This window comes from Raphanus sativus, chromosome 5 (genome assembly GCF_000801105.2).
Source record: "Raphanus sativus cultivar WK10039 chromosome 5, ASM80110v3, whole genome shotgun sequence".
Lineage (NCBI taxonomy): Eukaryota > Viridiplantae > Streptophyta > Magnoliopsida > Brassicales > Brassicaceae > Raphanus > Raphanus sativus.
Window position 1 is genome coordinate 3,429,513 of NC_079515.1, and position 18,201 is coordinate 3,447,713.

Here is an 18,201-nt window from a genome sequence, read left to right on the forward strand (position 1 = left end):
TTACTATGTTAAGTACTACTTAATCAAATCATAATACAAAAGTAATCAGATTCCACTGATAGGCTACTTTTAAAAGCACCTCATCGTTGAAAATGTCAAAAAAATAAAAAATTCCCACAGTTCGTTTTTATATAAAAAGATATTATTTTCTGAAACATTCATAGAATTACAATCAATTTCTTCCACAGTTTAAATTCCCATCAGTTCTCTGTTCTTTTGCTGACTTGGCTTAATCCTCAAAAGAATCTTATATTTTGTCTGCCGTGTGGCGACTTCTTATTCTTCTTCTTCATCTTCCTTCTTCTCTTCTTCCAAGCTTTTGCTTCTTCTTAAACATACTTTTTCATAAACCACCATCTGCTTTATCTTTCCTCAACTCCAGGATCTCTTCTTCTGACGAAGTCTTCATTTTTTATGTTCACACGATAAATTCAAAGGTAAGTTATGATCATCTTCTGTCTTTTTATGATTGGTTCGTTCACTAAGTCACACTTCTTTTATGTCGCTGTTGAGTTTTTAGAGAACAAAAGGAACCAACTTTCGAAATTCGATTACTTGGACAAGAACTTGGATGCCAAGGGAAAATCTAAAGTTAAATCTCTTTCAATGTCTAAGAACATGTTACTCTGTTTAGATTCTACTCAATTATGGAAAAAGGCTTTAACTTTGCAGATCAAACTGTTTGTTTTAATGCCCTCTGCAGTGGAGAAACGTAGGTGGTATAGTCTCTTCACGACAATGAAGTGTTTCTTCTTCTCTGGAGGGGACAAGAGAGACGAACACAAGACCCCTAATGTCTCTTTAACCTACAACTTCTCCGACCGCGACATTAACCGAAGCGGGTCGGAGTTCAACTCCCGAGACGTCTCCGGCACGAGCACGGAGTCGTCCATGGGGAGGAAGAACTCGTACCCTCCCGCGATGTCTACCAGAGCAAGCAATCTCAGAGAGTTCAGCATCACTGATCTCAAGGCTGCGACAAAGAACTTCAGCCGCTCTGTTATGATCGGAGAAGGCGGTTTCGGTTGTGTCTACAAGGGAACAGTGAGGAGCTTAGAAGACCCGTCGATCAAAATCGAAGTTGCTGTTAAGCAGCTCGGTAAGAGAGGGTTGCAAGGGCATAAGGAATGGGTTACGGAAGTGAACTTTCTCGGCGTGGTCGAGCATACGAACTTGGTGAAGCTGCTTGGTTACTGTGCGGAAGATGATGAGCGTGGGATTCAACGGCTTTTGGTTTATGAGTACATGCCGAACCAAAGCGTTGAGTTCCACTTGTCTCCTAGGTCGCTCACCATCCTTACTTGGGATCTCAGGTTGAGAATTGCTCAAGATGCGGCTCGTGGTTTAACGTACCTTCACGAGCAAATGGAGTTTCAGGTAACTGTTGTCATGACTTGAACTGATCTCATTGTTTCTCTCTGTCTTTTAGTGACTTTGATCACTATTGTTTTTTTTTTTGCAGATAATATTCAGAGATTTTAAGTCCTCGAACATTCTTTTAGATGAGGATTGGAAAGCAAAGCTCTCTGACTTTGGTTTGGCTCGTTTAGGTCCATCTGAAGGACTAACTCATGTTTCTACTGACGTAAGCACTTCTTTTGGTTGCAATATTTTTACTAGACCTGAGCATTCGGATCGGACCGGATCTATTTGGATCGGTTATTTTCGGTTCAGTTCTATTCTGAGTCTCGGTTCTTTTTGGTTCTGTTTTTTTCGTTTAAAGGATTTTGGATCTATTGAGTTATTTGTAGATTTTTAGTTTAGTTCGGTTTAGATTTTCAGGTTTGGATAAAATGTCTAGGCCTAATTTGTACGAACATCTATGTTTTAATTGTTTTTTTTCTGGGGTTGTGTTAGGTTGTAGGTACAATGGGATATGCAGCTCCTGAGTATATTCAAACAGGTCGTCTAACATCTAAAAGCGATGTGTGGGGTTATGGAGTGTTCATCTATGAGCTTATCACAGGGAGGAGACCAGTAGACAGGAACAAACCTAAGGGAGAGCAAAAGCTTCTAGAATGGGTGAGACCTTATCTATCAGACACAAGGAAGTTCAAGCTGATATTAGACCCGAGGCTGGAAGGGAAGTACCCTCTGAAACCAGTTCAGAAGCTAGCAGTTGTAGCCAACAGGTGTCTGGTTAGGAACCCAAAGGCACGTCCCAAGATGAGTGAAGTGTTGGAGATGGTGAACAAGATTGTGGAAGCGCCTTCAGGGAGTAGTGATGCGCCACAGCTAGTTCCTTTGAAGAGTCTAGAGACTTCTAGAGACGCCGGAGGAGGGAAAAAGAAGAGGGGTTTGGAGAACGGTGGTGGTGAAGGAGGTTGGTTTGGTAAGTTATGGAACCCAAAGACAGTAAGAGCTTGTTGATTGGTTACTTCTTGTTACAAAAAAAAGAAAAGATGGAGATTGAAAAGCTTTTGAAGATATGGGTGAGATGAGATCAATATCAAAGATTCAGCTCATATTAGATATTTATAAATGAAGATTGTGAGATGTGCTAATGTTATATTTGATGTTTGTGTGATTGTAATTGTAAACCACAGCTGAGTTATGAAGATGTGTATATAAGCTTATCATGAGTTTTGTTACAAAGCTGATCAGCAGTCACCACAAGAATACTTGACTTGTACTTGCGTGTGTAATTGAGTTTGAATTAAAAATACCTATTAATTACCGAATGTAAAATCTTACGACAAACATACAATAAAGAAAAATAGAAAATAAATAGTTTTTGATGAGGACTACTGAAATTTTGGAAAAGAATATTAGCCGATAGGTAGGAGACTTGTTAGTGTGGTTAGGTATATTCTTTTGGGAAATTGTTGATAATGTAATATTATGTAGAAAAATATAAAACTCGAGCATGTTTTGAAAATTCAAATGTGAAATGGAGGTTTTGATATGAAGAAATATTTTTGATTCTTTACCTTTTTTCTAACCAATCAGGAAGAGTCTCTTAGAATTGATTGTTTCTATTTTCAGAAAAAAAAAGAGCCAATGAAGAAAAAGTAAAATTAATGAGCATAATTTTGAAAAGAGTGTGGGAGTTGTTCAAATACATAACATTACTAGGGTATAAATTCGGGGAAAAAGGAAAGACTAGGGGTCGGTTTAGATATTTCTAGAAAAATAGAAAAAAGGAAAATAAAGAAAAATAAAGTCTTAAGGTCTCTCTCTTTGCCAACAAGAAACGTAGAGACGATATAACTTACTGCGAAGATCTCTCTGCTCTCTCAGATCCCATTCTCACAAATCCATCTCTCACATAACCCCAAAGCTCCCAACTTTCTTGAGGAAACTCTCTCTCTAATCGCTAATCTAGATTCCACTATGTCGAACCCAGCTGAATCTTCAGACTCGTAAGTACTCCCAGATCTCCGATTTTGCTTTTTCCGATTCCGATCTATTGAACTCTGGGTTTATCGATTTCGCGATTAGGGTTTTGGTTGATCTAAGTGTCTATAGCTAAAAGCTTAATCCTTTTTTTTTTTTTGGTTTTCAGGAAATCGAAGAAAGATTTCAGTACTGCTATTCTGGAGAGGAAGAAGTCTCCCAACAGGCTTGTCGTCGATGAGGCCATCAACGATGATAACTCCGTCGTGTCTCTCCACCCAGCCACTATGGAGAAGCTCCAGCTCTTCCGTGGTGATACCATCCTCATCAAGGTTGGGTCTTTCTTCCTTTGTTTGTTTTTTAATTTCACTTTAGACATAATCTAGGGTTTTGTTGTAGGTATGATGAATATGAAGAGACTTCTTTTTTTTAATTATAGAATTATAGTATTGTACTGATGCTGTCTCGATGACTTTGTGTTGGGTTCTTTGTGAATTCTTATTTGGTTTTGTCTTTTGTTTTCTAGGGTAAGAAAAGGAAGGACACTGTCTGCATCGCTCTTGCTGATGAATCATGTGAGGAGCCAAAGATCAGGATGAACAAAGTGGTTAGATCTAACTTGAGGGTTAGACTTGGAGATGTTATCTCTGTTCACCAATGCCCTGATGTCAAGTACGGAAAGCGTGTGCACATCTTGCCTGTTGATGATACCGTTGAAGGAGTTACTGGAAACCTCTTTGATGCTTACCTCAAGCGTAAGTTGCCTTTTTTTTTGTTTTCTTTGAGATGTTGTTTACGGGCATGGATCGATTTTGTTGAATACGATTTGATTTTGTTTCAACAGCTTATTTCTTGGAGGCGTACCGCCCGGTGAGGAAGGGCGATCTCTTCCTAGTCAGAGGAGGAATGAGGAGTGTGGAGTTCAAAGTTATTGAGACAGATCCTGCTGAGTACTGTGTGGTTGCTCCGGACACTGAGATTTTCTGCGAGGGTGAGCCAGTCAAGAGGGAGGATGAAGAAAGGCTTGATGAAGTGGGTTATGATGATGTCGGTGGTGTCAGGAAGCAAATGGCTCAGATCAGGGAGCTTGTTGAGCTTCCTTTGAGGCATCCGCAACTATTCAAGTCTATTGGTGTTAAGCCACCGAAGGGAATTCTGCTCTACGGACCACCTGGGTCCGGAAAGACTTTGATCGCTCGTGCTGTTGCTAACGAAACTGGTGCCTTTTTCTTCTGTATCAATGGACCTGAGATCATGTCCAAGCTGGCTGGTGAGAGTGAGAGCAACCTCAGGAAAGCATTTGAGGAGGCTGAGAAGAACGCTCCTTCGATCATATTCATTGATGAGATTGACTCTATTGCACCGAAAAGGGAGAAGACGAATGGAGAGGTTGAGAGGAGGATTGTGTCTCAGCTCCTCACGCTGATGGATGGGCTGAAATCTCGTGCACATGTTATTGTCATGGGAGCAACCAATCGTCCCAACAGTATCGACCCAGCCTTGAGAAGGTTTGGAAGATTCGACAGGGAGATTGATATTGGTGTTCCTGATGAGATTGGACGTCTTGAAGTTCTCAGGATCCACACAAAGAACATGAAGCTTGCTGAAGATGTAAATTTCTGATTCTTAATTGTGCCTGCGTTTGTTGAGTGGTAATGGTTATTGAAGCCTAACTCTTGCCTTTTTTTTTGTTTCGTTTCAGGTTGATCTAGAAAAGATCTCAAAGGACACACACGGTTATGTTGGCGCTGATCTTGCAGCTCTGTGCACAGAAGCTGCCCTGCAATGCATCAGGGAGAAGATGGATGTGATTGATTTGGAAGATGATTCCATTGATGCTGAAATCCTCAACTCCATGGCAGTGACCAATGAACACTTCCACACTGCTCTAGGGAACAGCAACCCATCTGCACTTCGTGAAACTGTAAGTACTGACAGTGCTGCTAGAATATTATCAGAACCTGTAATTTCACTTGATTCTCATTCCAAACTTTCTTCCATTTGCAGGTTGTTGAGGTTCCCAATGTTTCTTGGGATGACATTGGAGGTCTTGAGAATGTCAAGAGAGAGCTCCAGGAGGTAAATTGTTCTTTCCACTCGTGCTTGTATCTGTCCATTAATTATAAGCTAAGCTTTTAACCTCTCTGATTGTTTAAATGCAGACTGTTCAATACCCAGTCGAGCACCCAGAGAAGTTTGAGAAATTCGGCATGTCTCCGTCTAAGGGAGTTCTTTTCTACGGTCCTCCTGGATGTGGTAAAACTCTTTTGGCCAAAGCTATAGCCAACGAATGCCAAGCAAACTTCATCAGTGTCAAAGGTCCTGAGCTTCTCACTATGTGGTTTGGTGAGAGTGAAGCGAATGTCCGTGAAATCTTTGACAAGGCCCGTCAGTCTGCTCCATGTGTTCTCTTCTTTGACGAGCTCGACTCCATTGCGACTCAGAGAGGAGGTGGAAGCGGAGGTGATGGTGGCGGTGCAGCTGATAGAGTCCTGAACCAGCTTTTGACTGAGATGGATGGAATGAACGCCAAGAAAACCGTCTTCATCATCGGAGCAACCAACAGACCCGACATTATTGACTCTGCTCTTCTCCGACCAGGGAGGCTCGACCAGCTCATTTACATTCCGCTGCCGGACGAGGATTCACGTCTCAATATCTTCAAGGCCGCCTTGAGGAAGTCTCCTATTGCTAAAGATGTAGACATCAACGCTCTCGCTAAGTACACACAGGGATTCAGTGGTGCTGATATCACTGAGATTTGCCAGAGGGCTTGCAAATACGCCATCAGAGAAAATATCGAGAAGGTCAGAGATCATTCATCATGCTTGCTAAATCTCTAACTGAAATTGCTAGGGGGTCGCCAATGATTAAATTAGCTCTTTGGTTTTTGTTTCAGGACATTGAGAAGGAGAAGAGGAGGAGCGAGAACCCAGAAGCCATGGAGGAAGATGGAGTGGATGAAGTATCAGAGATAAAAGCTGCACACTTTGAGGAGTCGATGAAGTACGCACGCAGGAGTGTGAGTGATGCAGACATCAGGAAATACCAAGCCTTTGCTCAGACGCTGCAGCAGTCTAGAGGGTTTGGTTCCGAGTTCAGGTTCGAGACTAATGCTGGTTCAGGTGCAACCACTGGAGTCGCTGATCCTTTTGCCACGTCTGCAGCTGCTGCTGCGGACGATGATGATCTCTACAATTAGTGATCAAGTTTATCATACTCTGTTATTTAAGTTTTCAGTCGGATTCTCTCTTGCTTCTGGATACCTTGTGTTTCTTTAAGTTATCAGAATTATGTTGGTGCTTTTAATCAATGTTCTCAGTTGACTCTCTCTTGTTCATTTTCACTGACTACCATTTTCAATGATCTGAGTTGACTCCTTGTTCATTCTTACTGATTACTAAATGTTCTGCTTGACCAATGGTAGTTTACTGTAATCGTTACCCGTGGTCATTTCACAACAAGTCTTAGGTAAAAAAAACTTGTTTATTAATCAACAACGCTCAAGCCATAGTTCAAAGTAGTAGTCATACTGAAAAAAAAACAAAGATGAACATTAACTTTTAAAAGTACTACTGTCTTGTTCAAATTTAAAACACTCAAATCTTTAACCTTCAGCGCCTAGTCCACGTGCTCTAGGACGTCTGACAGCGACCAACGGATTGACTATGCCTTGTGACTCTCTTCCCAAACCAGAGCCATCCACAAAACCCATTCTCGCCATCATCCTCGAACCGAAACCTGTTGTGTGCTGCTCAAAGGCTCCCAATCTTTTGTCTCTAATTCTTCCTGAGCCAGAGCCACCACTGTCATGGGAGACGCGTTTCCCAGAGGAAGAAGATCTGTTCCTTTTAGCGTTATTGCTTGATGGACTTGCCTCGTCGGTATCAATGGAGAAATCCAGACCTAAACCAAGTGATTTCGGACGTTGAATAGCTTCTATTGGCTGTGCTATCCCCTTACCCTCCTTTCCTAGACCGCCTCCTTCTATGAATCCCATTTTTGCCATCATTTTAGATCCAAAGCCTCTGGTGTGCACCTCGAATGCTCCAATATCTGCTCCACTAGAGGCTCCCGGAGTAGCTTCAGCCACTTGTTTTGCATCGTTGACATCAAAAGAGGTCTTTGCCACAGCGATCTCCGAATCAATAACACCACATGACACAAACGAAACAGGCTGCTCAGCATATGAACTCTTCTTCCCGCTGCTTTTGTTTCTCTCCCGTTCTTCTTTAGTAGGTCGCTTTTTGGCTGAGTCTTTTACTCTCTTCCTCTCTAAACCTCCAGATTTACCCTTTACCCCTCCGGTCACAGCAAAGTCCTCTTCCTCGTCTCCTGCTCCTATAAGCTTCTCAATGCGAACCTTATCGCTAGCAGATGGCATACACGTCTGATACGTTCGAGTCACCGTCACAAAGCTTTTCTTTCCAGAGCCAGTGCAGCTACTAGATAAGCGGTACACATCTGCTAATCGTCTCACCTGAGAGCAATCTCGGTTATGCATTCGCTGGAAACAGTGCATGTCCACTTTGTCCAGAACAAAACGCTCTAACTGGATGTTTATATCAGCAAGATCAACACCACGCTGCAGCATTCTCTCACGACGCTTCAAAGCAATGTACTCTTTGCGATGTTTCTTCTTCTCACCAGGAAAGGTACGAGAATGCTTGCTCTTTTGTGCCCCTGAAGGCCAAGACTGTGGAAGAAACTTAGTCTTCTTATTCTTCTTCCCCGAAAGACTTCTTGGATCCTTCACAAACATAAGATCATCCATTGTAGCCTTACCATGCCCAGAGTAATGACTTATTGTCAACTTCTTCTTCCCATACTCCATTGACGCCTTCTGTAAAGCAAAACCAGTCAACTTCTTCCCTGTCTTCTTCTTCTCAGCAGAAGAATCACTTCCAGACAAATCCAGTTGATCTAACGACTCTTCTGCCAACCAATGAGCATCCAACATATTCTCACTCCCACCAATACCTTCCAAGTAATCCTTCGCAACAGCGTCATCAATCTCGTTATCACTTCCAAACATATCCTCCGAGCTTTCACTCTCATCAGATGACTCACTCTCTTCAGATCCAGTGCTTCCTTCTTCTTCTTCTTCTCCACCACTCTCTTCACCATCATCGTCAGATATATCTTCAGTGTAAAGCTTCATCCCTCCTATAGAAATGAACCCCGAATTCCTCTTCGACGGTTTCACTTTCACAACATCAGGCATAGCTTCATCTTCACTTGCAGCAGCCTCTCCACCAGTTTCTTCATCTCCCAATGCCTTTGAAAGACTACCACTTGGTGCAGCATCAGAATCAAAGCCAAGTCCTTTATGTGAGCCGTCGGCGTCATCACCACCCAAAACAAAACTCGGTTCGTATTCGTACTCATAACTTACCTTAACCACTTCTTTCGATGTCGATGAAGTAGAAGGCGCCTGATCATCAAGATACGCAACGATCTGCGTCGCGTCTGTCTTCTTCCCCAGCAGTAACTGATTCGATCCAAGTTCATCCATTTGATGATCACCACCACCATCGACGCCCGAAGGATACTGATAGGCGTAGCTTTGACCAGTGCATTTCCTCAGAAACCCACTCGTGGCTGCACGATCTGAGCTTCCGGGCTGCTTCTTCGATCCTTTCCCGGAAGAGCTTCTTCCGCGAGACGGCGTCGAAAAGGAATGATCTTTAGGGAAATCGGCTAGAGAACCTCCTTCCACGAACAGAGTGTTGGTAGTACGTCGGCGACGACCGCCGGAGGAAGAACCCGCCGCGGAATTGGAGTTTGTCCTCGCGCGGTGTCCCGGAGATCTGGATTTGCTTTTCCCGGAACCACCACCGCCGCCGCTTGATCTTCTCTTGCCACCGCCTCTCATAATCTTAACTCCAGAAAGAAAACCCTAATTCGAGGGAAGACGATGAAGGAGAAGTAAAGAAGAAAAAAAATGAGATCTAGTTCTTATTGGTTCTTCCCCGAAACTGCTGGGCCACGTTAACGAAAACGATGGGTTTCGTGTCGTTTTACTCTCCCAGAGGAGGAATCAAATGTTTGGATATACTCTCTCTTGGGACAGGCCCAGTATATATATTATTATTACCAAACACAAGTTCAGTTGTATTATCCAATTCCAGACAATGGCCGGACCGGAGAAGAACAAACCCTCTCTCTCAGACCGTCGTGTTCACAAAACGACGCCATTTTAACATTATGCACTCTGCTTTGATCCCTTTCGAAACATTTTTAATCCTATTCTGAGAGAGGATATTGCAGTGTCTGTTACCAAACAAAAAGTTTTTTTTTTTTTGGTTTTCATTCCCTTATTTATTTTGTTATCCACAAATCGCCGGTGAGACGATAATAAACACATAGAGAGAGCGACGGACGGAGAGAAGAAATGGAGAAGTATTTTGGAAATGCGTACAGGGGAGATCCAGGAGTGCCGCACGCAGATGCTGATAGGTTCGTGAACATATGGATTGGTTCGGCTGCCTTCTCTGCTCTCACCTGGGTCAATCCTTACATGTGGCAGCTCTCCAACCAGTTCAAGTATTAACTCTTTTATACTCTTTATGTATCTCTCTCTCTCTCTTGAACAATCTCTCGATTCGAAAGTTTGTGGCTTTTTTGTTTTCTGTGTGTTTGGTTTTTCTCTGAGTGCGAGTGTTTTGGTGCGTCTGGATTGGCTTCTTTTTTCATGTGCTTGCTTCTCTGACTTACTCTAGCGAAGGCATATAGCTCTTGATTCTGTTGGGTTAGAGGAAAGTTTGAGACTTTGGTTCCTTTTAGACGAAACTGAATGGACTTGTTGTTGTTGTTACCATAGGTAAGGCATAGTAAAACGTCAGCGTTTTTTTGGGTCTTATGGAGGCTGTAACTTCGTAGTAGTCTCCTCTCGTTTGTTTCTTTCACTTGTATGATAACATGATTTAGTTCACGATAGTTTGTTTCCTCTCTTCATAAGGCTTTGACGCTTTGTATTTTTTTTTTCTTCCAAATGTTTGAGTCTTGTACTTGTTCTCTCATACTCTCTAATTTTGCAGTTATCATGATAAGTGGATGCTCTTTGAGCAGTACCACTGGAAAAAAGCAAGGGCAAAGAAGCAGCCTTACGAATTCAAGGTTCACACTTTACCCCCCAATAACTGAATTATTTGTTTTTTTTTTTCCTGATAGATTTACATGTTTGACAACTAAGTGTTTGTTTGGTTCTTGTCTTTGTTCATCAGTGGAATAAGATACCGAAAGAAGTCAGGGACTCGTATTATTACAACTGGCCTGTCTACTTCCCTTAGATGAAAGCCTCTCCCTTGCAATCTTTTCAGCTTGCCTTGTCGAACTTATTAAGAATGTAACTCTGTTTGCTTCTCGTTCTGTTCCTTTTCTGTTGGATTTTAAGTTTGGTCTGTACTTGATCACTCAACTATCCTCTTCTAGATGAAACTCTTATGGCAAGATTGAAACACTCTTCTTTTACGTACAGAAACCAGAATCTGTCATTGTCATGATTGAGCAACACACTGTTGAAATCTCCTGACAATTGTCTTTTGAACAAGTTGAAATATTGAAGTTTCAATGTTGGGAATACAGTTGCTTTGACAATCCTCGTAGGTTTTTAAGAGGGTACGCAAAGTGTTTTGACAGATCTGTCGGTGTTACCTAGCAAATAGCTCAAATCTTAGGGAGAAAAATGCATTCACTTAAAAATGCAACTATGGGGAGATAACAAGCTGCTTATGAAAACCAGTAACAGAACCAGCACAATGTAACTATTTGTAAATGTGATCATTAACATGAATGATTAGTTAATTCTTGTAATAAAAAGAATCTCAAATTAACTAATGATTCCTTACAAATAACGAAATCATAGTCACTATCCTTTCCTACTTTCTTGTAGGATCTTCTGTAATTCTTCTGGCTGACAGAGAATGGTGAGAGGTCCTCTACGTTGAAACCCAAACTCCTCTCTCGCCTGTTCAAGCAGTTTCCTGAACTCAGGTTTGTACAACTCTTGAAGCTCCAGAACAAACCTCACAGCCCTCTCTCCTTTAACCGCAATCACTGCCACATGCCCTTCTTTAACATCACTAGGAACAATTGTTGCACCATTACCCTCTTCCTCAAACTCACCATAATCTTCAACCCTCTTGCAGAATCTTGTGAATACGCAGCAAGTTTGTAGCTTTCTTATGAGAAGCTTCAACTTCTTGCACATTCTCAAAATCTTGTGAAGAGGAGGAAGCAAACAGTAAGAAGTAAAGCTCTGGTGGGTTTTCTCTGCTTCTTCTTTGGTGGAGTTGTTGCATTGTTTTGGATGAGAGGGTCTAGTTTTTATATAGACGTATCATGGTTAGGACTAAGGAGGTTACCAAGAAGTTTCTTGATCAACAGCATTTAATGCAGTTCCTTATTTGTGTGTTTCTTTCTTTGTTCTCCTGGGAATACTGGGGCCTGATGAGAACACGGTTTAGCAGCCCAAATAGAAGCTCTCTTTCTCTGTAACTTCCTTTTAAATCTCTCTTTTAATCTTTATTTTTCTTTGTAAAGATTCTAATATATTCATCAAAGAATTAGACAAAATGTGTAGTGTAACAAGTAAGGTAACCTATACAAAAGGGATATGACTTTTTTTTTTTGGAAACACAAAAGGGATATATGACTATATTTAGGTTTGGATGTATACAAACTTTTTCCAGTGAAAGTGTGAAACTCAGACATCTTGAAGTACAGGCTGGATTTGTATCAGGTGTAGTCAATAGTTTAATAAAAAAAGTAAGACATACCGTATTACCTGTACATATGAAAGAAGAGAAGAGATTTGTCATTATCATCTAGAGAATCGAGTAGAGTAGTGAGTCGTATGTTTTTGTCAACCACCTCGTGCTCTGGTCTGTACTGTACGGTATCATTAATTGCTTGTTCAAACTTTCTATAAGCACCGTCCCGTGTCCCGTACCTTACGACTTATATAACCCTGTAACAGGGTTCGATTCTCCTTAAGGGCCCCATCAGACTCATTTGTATTATCACAAACATATAAAGATTGAATACTATGTGCACCAACATGGATTTGAATTTGTGCAAGTGAGACCGTGAGAGAATTTGTTACGTTAAGTAGTCGTCAGTAACATCCATAATACAAGTATACAACCAAAAAAAAAAAACCTTATGATTTATTAGGCGATTGGGTAATACAAGTATACAACTTGATTCTTTAGACATTTGATTACACAAACACATTTTAAAATCTAGGGACTTGAACTAAGGCATGGCTTTCGTAAAGAAAATGTTGCACATATTCTGAATGCACGTGTATAAACAATATGTCATTCGCCCCGTCCAAAGACATTATAGTAAGAGAGGTATACGCAGTTATAATAATTTATGTAAAATTATAGTTACTTCAAAAATGTTGCACATATTCTGAATGCACGTGTATAAACAATATGTCGTTCGCCCCGTCCAAAGACATTATAACAAGAGAGGTATACGCAGTTATAATAATTTTTGTAAAACTATAGTTACTTAAAAAAACTTAATCTATATTTTAATGATACTTTTTAGATTATAGTTTATCAGTATAAAAACCTAAAATAATCATTTGTAAGGTGTTTTTATATGTTTTGAAATTTTGAAATTTATATTATTCAGACTTATTTAATTGTATTATAATTAATTATTTATTAACCGACTTTAGTTAAAATACATTAAAATAATGAAAGTTATTTATTATTTACCTCAACGAATTGATTAACATAACATTTGCCGAATGAACATATTTAATGGAGATTATACACATATAAATTTTATAATCTGAAGGTTTAATTATTATTTTTCATTCATTCAAAATACAATTCAAAGTTTTAATTATATACAGCAAAAGTATAAGTATCTACAAAAAAATATTTTTTAAATTCTAAGTTGACGTGAACCTTTTACATATTTTTCATTATGTTATTAGTTTAATTTTTTATCAACGATAATACTATATTTAGAAAATTAGAAATTGAACAATACATTTCAATTCAATCATGAAATATAAGTTAAAGAAAGAAATACATTTTTACAGTTTTACCATATTTGGATAATTTTTCATTATATTTTTAGTTTTATGATAAATTATCCTAATATTTTTCATTATATTGTTTATGCTTTTAAATTATGCTAATGGCTATATACTTAATATATTATAATTGAAATTCTATAACTGAATTTAGGGTCATAATTATGGTAAGCTATTTCATAATCAAGTATGATCCATCATATTCCCTATTTTTAAATAGGATATGTCATCATTTTTTTTGTCTTATAGTGATTGTGGTGAAGAAATCTAAAGAATCACTTGACAAGTGTTTTAGAAGTGTTGCAGAAGATTTTCACAGTCAATTTTTTCTAAATCACAAATCTTTTCCAGTCATGTTTTTTATAACTATTTTTAAAGCTAAGAATTTGTCTTTTTGCTTTTTTTTTGGCTATAGAAAGCACAATACTTATAGCACTTACGAATTCAAGGTTAGAACTGAATGTTTGTTTTTTTTCCTGATAGATTACATGTTTGACAACCAAGTGTTTGTTTGGTTCTTGTCTTTGTTCATCAGTGGAATAAGATACGAAAGAAGTCAGGGACTCGTATTATTACAACTGGCCTGTCTACTTCCCTTAGATGAAAGCCTCTCCCTTGCAATCTTTTCGGCTGCCTGTTGTCGAACTTCTTAAGAATATAACTCCGTTTGCTTCTCGTTCTGTTCCTTTCCTGTTGGATTTTAAGTTTGGTCTGTACTTGATCACTCAAACTATTCTCTGTTTAATTATCCTCTTCTAGATGAACCTCTTATGGCAAGATTGAAAACACTCTTCTTTTACGTACAGAAACCAGAATCTGTCATTGTCATGATTGAGCAACACATTGTTGAAATCTGCTGACAACTGTCTTTTGAACAAGTTGAAATATTGAAGTTTCAATGTTGGGAATACAGTTGCTTTGACAATCCTCGTAGGTTTTTATGAGGGCAGGCAAAGTGTTTTGACAGATCTGTCGGTATTACCTAGCAAATAGCTCAAATCTTAGGGAGAAAAATGCATTCACTTAAAAATGCAACTATGGGGAGATAACAAGCTGCTTATGAAAACCAGTAACAGAACCAGCACAATGTAACTATTTGTAAATGTGATCATTAACATGAATCAATAGTTAATTCTTGTAATAAAAAGAATCTCAAGTTAACTAATGATTCTTTACGAATAACAAAACATCAAAGACTATCCTTTCCTACTTTCTTGTAGGATCTTCTGTACTTCTTCTGGCTTACAGGGAATGGTGAGAGGTCCTCTAGGTTGAAACCCAAACTCCTCTCTCGCCTGTTCAAGCAGTTTCCTGAACTCAGGTTTGTTCAACTCTTGAAGCTCCAAAACAAACCTCACAGCTCTCTCTCCTTTAACCGCAATCACTGCCACATGCCCTTCTTTAACATCACTAGGAACCGTTGTTGCAGCATTACCCTCTTCCTCAAACTCACCACAATCTTCAACCCTCTTGGAGAATCTTGCGAATAAGCTGCAAGTTTGTAGCATTCTAATGTAAAGCTTCAATTTCCTGCACATTCTCAAAAACTTGTGAAGAGGAGGAAGCAAACAGTAGGAAGTAAAGCTCTGGTGGGTTTTCTCTGCTTCTTCTTTGGTGGAGTTGTTGCATTGTTTTGGATGAGAGGGTCTAGTTTTATATAGACATATCATGGTTTGGAGTAGGACTCAAGGAGGTTACCAAGAAATTTCTTGATTACCCAAAAAAAAAAAATCTTAATTAATTTAATGTAGTTCCTCATTTGTGTTTTATTTCTTTGCTCTCCTTAGGATAGTGGGGCCTCATAAGAACACGGTTTAGCAGCCCAAATAGAAGCTCTCTTTCTCTGCAACTTCCTTTTAAATCTCTCTCTTTAATCTTCTTTTTGTTTGTAAATATTTTAATACACTTATTCATCAAAGAATTAGACAAAATGTGTATACAAAAGGGCTCTGACTGTATTTAGTTTTGAATGTACACAATTTTTTTACTACTGAAAGTCTGAAATTCTGATATCTTGAAGTACAAGCTAGGTTTGTATTACAGTAGTCAAAGATATAATACGTGTAGTTGTAATATCTTATCATATAAAAGACATACCGTACATATAAAAGAAAGTGAATATTTTTCATTATCAAGAGGATCGAGTAGAAATCATATGTTTTTGTCAACCACCTCGTGCTCTGGTCTGTACTGTAGTACGGCATCATTTAAGGTTTGGTCAAACTTTCTGGACACCGTCCCGTGTCCCTTACCTTACGACTTATATAACCCTGTTCGATCTTCCCTACGGGCCCCATCAGACTCTTTTGTATTATCACAAACATATTGAATACTATGAGCACCAACATGGATTTGAAATTCTACAAACCAACGCCTTTCTTCATGGGTTGGTGAGACCATGAGAGGATGGGTTACGTTCATTTGTTGTCAGTAGACAGTAACATCCATAACATAACCTTATGATATACTAGTCGACTGAATGAAACAACTATTGATTGTTTAGACATTTGATTACAAAAACACATTTTACAGTCTTTTTTTTTTGTCACAACAATTTCATTAAATTAAAAATGGTTACACTCCATAGAGGAGACATTGCTCCAGAACCGGACAACATGAAAATTCAGACAACCACATTGACACAACTACATAGAAGATAAAGCAACTTGATAGAATTAGAAGAATATACAACAATGTACAAAAACACATTTTACAATCTAGGGACTAGAACTAAGGCAAGGGTTTCGTAAAGCAAATGTTACACATGTTCTGAATACACGTTTATTAAACTATCACTCGTCCGTCCGCTCTGTTAGAAGAAATTGGCAATCCAAGTCCCACATCGGAAACAATCAAAGAACAAATCCGCTAGGGTTTAGATTTAAAGCAGAAAATATCATAATAAGTGAGGGTTGGACAGCTGATGATGTACATCTGGTTCTAGCTGAGCGTCTGACCTCTAGCACATGCATCAGGTCTGACTTTAGTAGAGTATATAGCCTGCGAGTGCATCTGCCCACGAGTGCAGCCGGTCCCTCGGAACACCCGAATTTAGACAGTCTACGGAGCATAATAGCATTCTATATATGTTCATCCTCAGTTCAAAGGCTATTCCGTAAGGGCAATGCTGTCGACACGTGCAGCAAATTTCTCGAGTAAGACCATCGTTGGGAATTACCGAAAGTGTGAATCCGTCCATTGGGAAAATTTGACCATGGTTCATAAATGGATCTGACCCCAATAGAAATTCAATGTGAACTGTGATGATACAAAAGGAATTGCACGTATAAATCCCAACATGTGGATGTGTTTCCCTTTCGCATTTATCACACCAATTGTGTCCTCCTGTAACTTTGTCGAAGGATAAAGTGAGAAATGTTCATCATGTTTTTACCTCACCTTATATGGTAAAGTGGCACAACGAAAACAGAAAACAAAAGGACATTCTATACAGTTCAAATATCTCTTTTGTTTTCCACACATGGAACATGTTCTGGATATATCTTCTTCGAATGTTGTGAATTTTTAAAATCCGAATAGAATCCATTGTTATTGGGATAATGACTTTTAAATTCCACACAAAATCCTTTGTTATTGAAAAAATTTAGTTTTCATTGATTTTGAGATTCTATTAAAATCTATTGTTATTGGGATGTAAATTTTTTTTGTTTTAACTCATAAGATTCAAATTTGAGAATATCATCTATACCCATAAATTTTTTGAAATCAATGTAATAAAATACACTCACATACAAAACACATACAAAATTGAAGAATAAAATAATACAAATCGATATTGGCTGGAACATTTGGTAAAATCCTTTAGTTTGACCTCATGACACCAGTTCAAACCCTTACTTTTAAAAAAAAAAAAATTAACCGGGGCTTCTAGCTCAGTTGGTAAAGGGTTCACAGCTGTGAATTCCGCCACCTGGGTTCGAATCCCGGCTACTGGGGAATTAACATTTCCGCATCGCCAGGGACAGAGGACCGACATGTGGTAACACGTGACTAGTCTGGACTACTTCGGTGGGGCCAGGATACCTCTGTATTATAAAAAAAACATTTTATTTATTTTTTATTTTTGTATTATTTATATATTAAGGAAATATAATAACATTTTTAATGATTGAATTTTTTTTTTCACTTTTTCCTACCACCATTAATTTCTTACCTTAAAAGTTTTAACAATCAATAGAATTTTATACACAAGTTATGAAAATCTTTGTGTAAAATTTATTAAATCTAGTTAACTTGTAAAATCCTCTCACCTATTAGAAACATCAAAGTCCACAAAAATTCATGTTCCAATAATCTCCTAAGAGCATCTCCAATGTAAAACTCCATTTTTTCCTCCAAAATAGAGTAAAAGTGAATATGAAGTAAAATTGCTCCAACCCTACTCCATTTTTCACTCCATAATGGAGTCATGAACAAACAAAAAATAGATTACTCCATTTATGGAGTAAACTTCAAAATGGAGTGAGATATGGAGTTGGGTTGGAGCATATGTTACTCCATAATCACTTTTACTCCATTTTGGAGTTAAAAATGGAGTTGGGTTGGAGATGCCCTAAGTATTTACTTTACTGAATAAACTAATTAATTTTGGTACGATTTAATTATTTTGTATTCTAGTCGCGATCATCAGTTGACAAAAAGAAAAAAAATAGTCGCGATCATCATCCTGCTGTGCCAAAGACAGAGTTCTAAGAACCTCTCAGTACTTGCTCACAAAAATATGCAGAAATGTTTCATATCCAAATTTTATGGGAAAATATATATTAACGGAACCTGATCTGAGT

The 18,201-nt window shown here is 38.8% G+C and overlaps 6 protein-coding genes across 8 annotated transcripts; 3 read left to right on the top strand and 3 right to left on the bottom strand.

The window, feature by feature from the left end:
- Positions 1 to 217: 217 nt before the first annotated feature.
- LOC108859776 (serine/threonine-protein kinase PCRK1) lies at positions 218 to 2,673 on the top strand. 3 transcript variants are annotated; one of them, XM_018633683.2, is made up of 5 exons: positions 218 to 437; positions 521 to 591; positions 704 to 1,377; positions 1,463 to 1,585; positions 1,858 to 2,673. In XM_018633683.2, coding segments are annotated over exons 2-5 (1,311 nt in total). In that variant the 5' UTR covers positions 218 to 437; positions 521 to 590; the 3' UTR covers positions 2,371 to 2,673. The 3 variants fall into 3 exon arrangements, with proteins under 3 accessions (XP_018489185.1, XP_056866749.1, XP_018489186.1); XM_057010769.1 differs by having other exon boundaries at positions 521 to 1,377; XM_018633684.2 differs by lacking the exon at positions 521 to 591.
- A 508-nt stretch (positions 2,674 to 3,181) lies between these two features.
- LOC108861684 (cell division control protein 48 homolog A) lies at positions 3,182 to 6,668 on the top strand. Its single transcript, XM_018635613.2, has 8 exons — positions 3,182 to 3,362; positions 3,506 to 3,668; positions 3,863 to 4,091; positions 4,181 to 4,947; positions 5,039 to 5,260; positions 5,344 to 5,415; positions 5,499 to 6,143; positions 6,236 to 6,668. Exons 1-8 carry the CDS (start codon positions 3,334 to 3,336, stop codon positions 6,536 to 6,538), a joined length of 2,430 nt encoding a protein of 809 aa, XP_018491115.1. The 5' UTR covers positions 3,182 to 3,333; the 3' UTR covers positions 6,539 to 6,668.
- Positions 6,669 to 6,803: 135 nt separating this feature from the next.
- Positions 6,804 to 9,273, bottom strand: LOC108861685 (uncharacterized). The gene has a single exon (XM_018635614.2). The coding sequence runs from the start codon at positions 9,209 to 9,211 to the stop codon at positions 6,944 to 6,946; it is 2,268 nt and encodes a 755-aa protein (XP_018491116.2). The 5' UTR covers positions 9,212 to 9,273; the 3' UTR covers positions 6,804 to 6,943.
- A 406-nt stretch (positions 9,274 to 9,679) lies between these two features.
- On the top strand, positions 9,680 to 10,790 carry LOC108857427 (uncharacterized). Its single transcript, XM_018631414.2, has 3 exons — positions 9,680 to 9,882; positions 10,377 to 10,455; positions 10,563 to 10,790. Exons 1-3 carry the CDS (start codon positions 9,731 to 9,733, stop codon positions 10,626 to 10,628), a joined length of 297 nt encoding a protein of 98 aa, XP_018486916.1. The 5' UTR covers positions 9,680 to 9,730; the 3' UTR covers positions 10,629 to 10,790.
- A 288-nt stretch (positions 10,791 to 11,078) lies between these two features.
- Positions 11,079 to 11,656, bottom strand: LOC108839072 (protein SMALL AUXIN UP-REGULATED RNA 51-like). Its single transcript, XM_018611909.2, has one exon. The coding sequence runs from the start codon at positions 11,546 to 11,548 to the stop codon at positions 11,207 to 11,209; it is 342 nt and encodes a 113-aa protein (XP_018467411.1). The 5' UTR covers positions 11,549 to 11,656; the 3' UTR covers positions 11,079 to 11,206.
- Positions 11,657 to 14,352: 2,696 nt separating this feature from the next.
- Positions 14,353 to 15,010, bottom strand: LOC108861160 (auxin-induced protein 6B-like). Its single transcript, XM_018634987.2, has one exon. It carries the CDS (start codon positions 14,932 to 14,934, stop codon positions 14,593 to 14,595), a length of 342 nt encoding a protein of 113 aa, XP_018490489.1. The 5' UTR covers positions 14,935 to 15,010; the 3' UTR covers positions 14,353 to 14,592.
- Between the last annotated feature and the right edge of the window lie 3,191 nt (positions 15,011 to 18,201).

Excerpts from the sequence above, each read along its gene's own strand:
- LOC108861160 (XM_018634987.2), bottom strand. The coding sequence starts at position 14,934 with ATGTGCAGGAAATTGAAGCTTTACATTAGAATGCTACAAACTTGCAGC.
- LOC108861684 (XM_018635613.2), top strand. The coding sequence starts at position 3,334 with ATGTCGAACCCAGCTGAATCTTCAGACTC. Across the intron at positions 3,363-3,505 it reads CCAGCTGAATCTTCAGACTC|GAAATCGAAGAAAGATTTCA; the intron begins GTAAGTACTCCC and ends TTTGGTTTTCAG. Across the intron at positions 4,948-5,038 it reads ACATGAAGCTTGCTGAAGAT|GTTGATCTAGAAAAGATCTC; the intron begins GTAAATTTCTGA and ends GTTTCGTTTCAG.
- LOC108839072 (XM_018611909.2), bottom strand. The coding sequence starts at position 11,548 with ATGTGCAAGAAGTTGAAGCTTCTCATAAGAAAGCTACAAACTTGCTGC.
- LOC108861685 (XM_018635614.2), bottom strand. The coding sequence starts at position 9,211 with ATGAGAGGCGGTGGCAAGAGAAGATCAAGCGGCGGCGGTGGTGGTTCC.
- LOC108857427 (XM_018631414.2), top strand. The coding sequence starts at position 9,731 with ATGGAGAAGTATTTTGGAAATGCGTACAGGGGAGATCCAGGAGTGCCG. Across the intron at positions 9,883-10,376 it reads CAGCTCTCCAACCAGTTCAA|TTATCATGATAAGTGGATGC; the intron begins GTATTAACTCTT and ends CTAATTTTGCAG. Across the intron at positions 10,456-10,562 it reads AGCAGCCTTACGAATTCAAG|TGGAATAAGATACCGAAAGA; the intron begins GTTCACACTTTA and ends TTTGTTCATCAG.
- LOC108859776 (XM_057010769.1), top strand. The coding sequence starts at position 607 with ATGTCTAAGAACATGTTACTCTGTTTAGATTCTACTCAATTATGGAAA. Across the intron at positions 1,378-1,462 it reads ACGAGCAAATGGAGTTTCAG|ATAATATTCAGAGATTTTAA; the intron begins GTAACTGTTGTC and ends TTTTTTTTGCAG. Across the intron at positions 1,586-1,857 it reads TAACTCATGTTTCTACTGAC|GTTGTAGGTACAATGGGATA; the intron begins GTAAGCACTTCT and ends GGGTTGTGTTAG.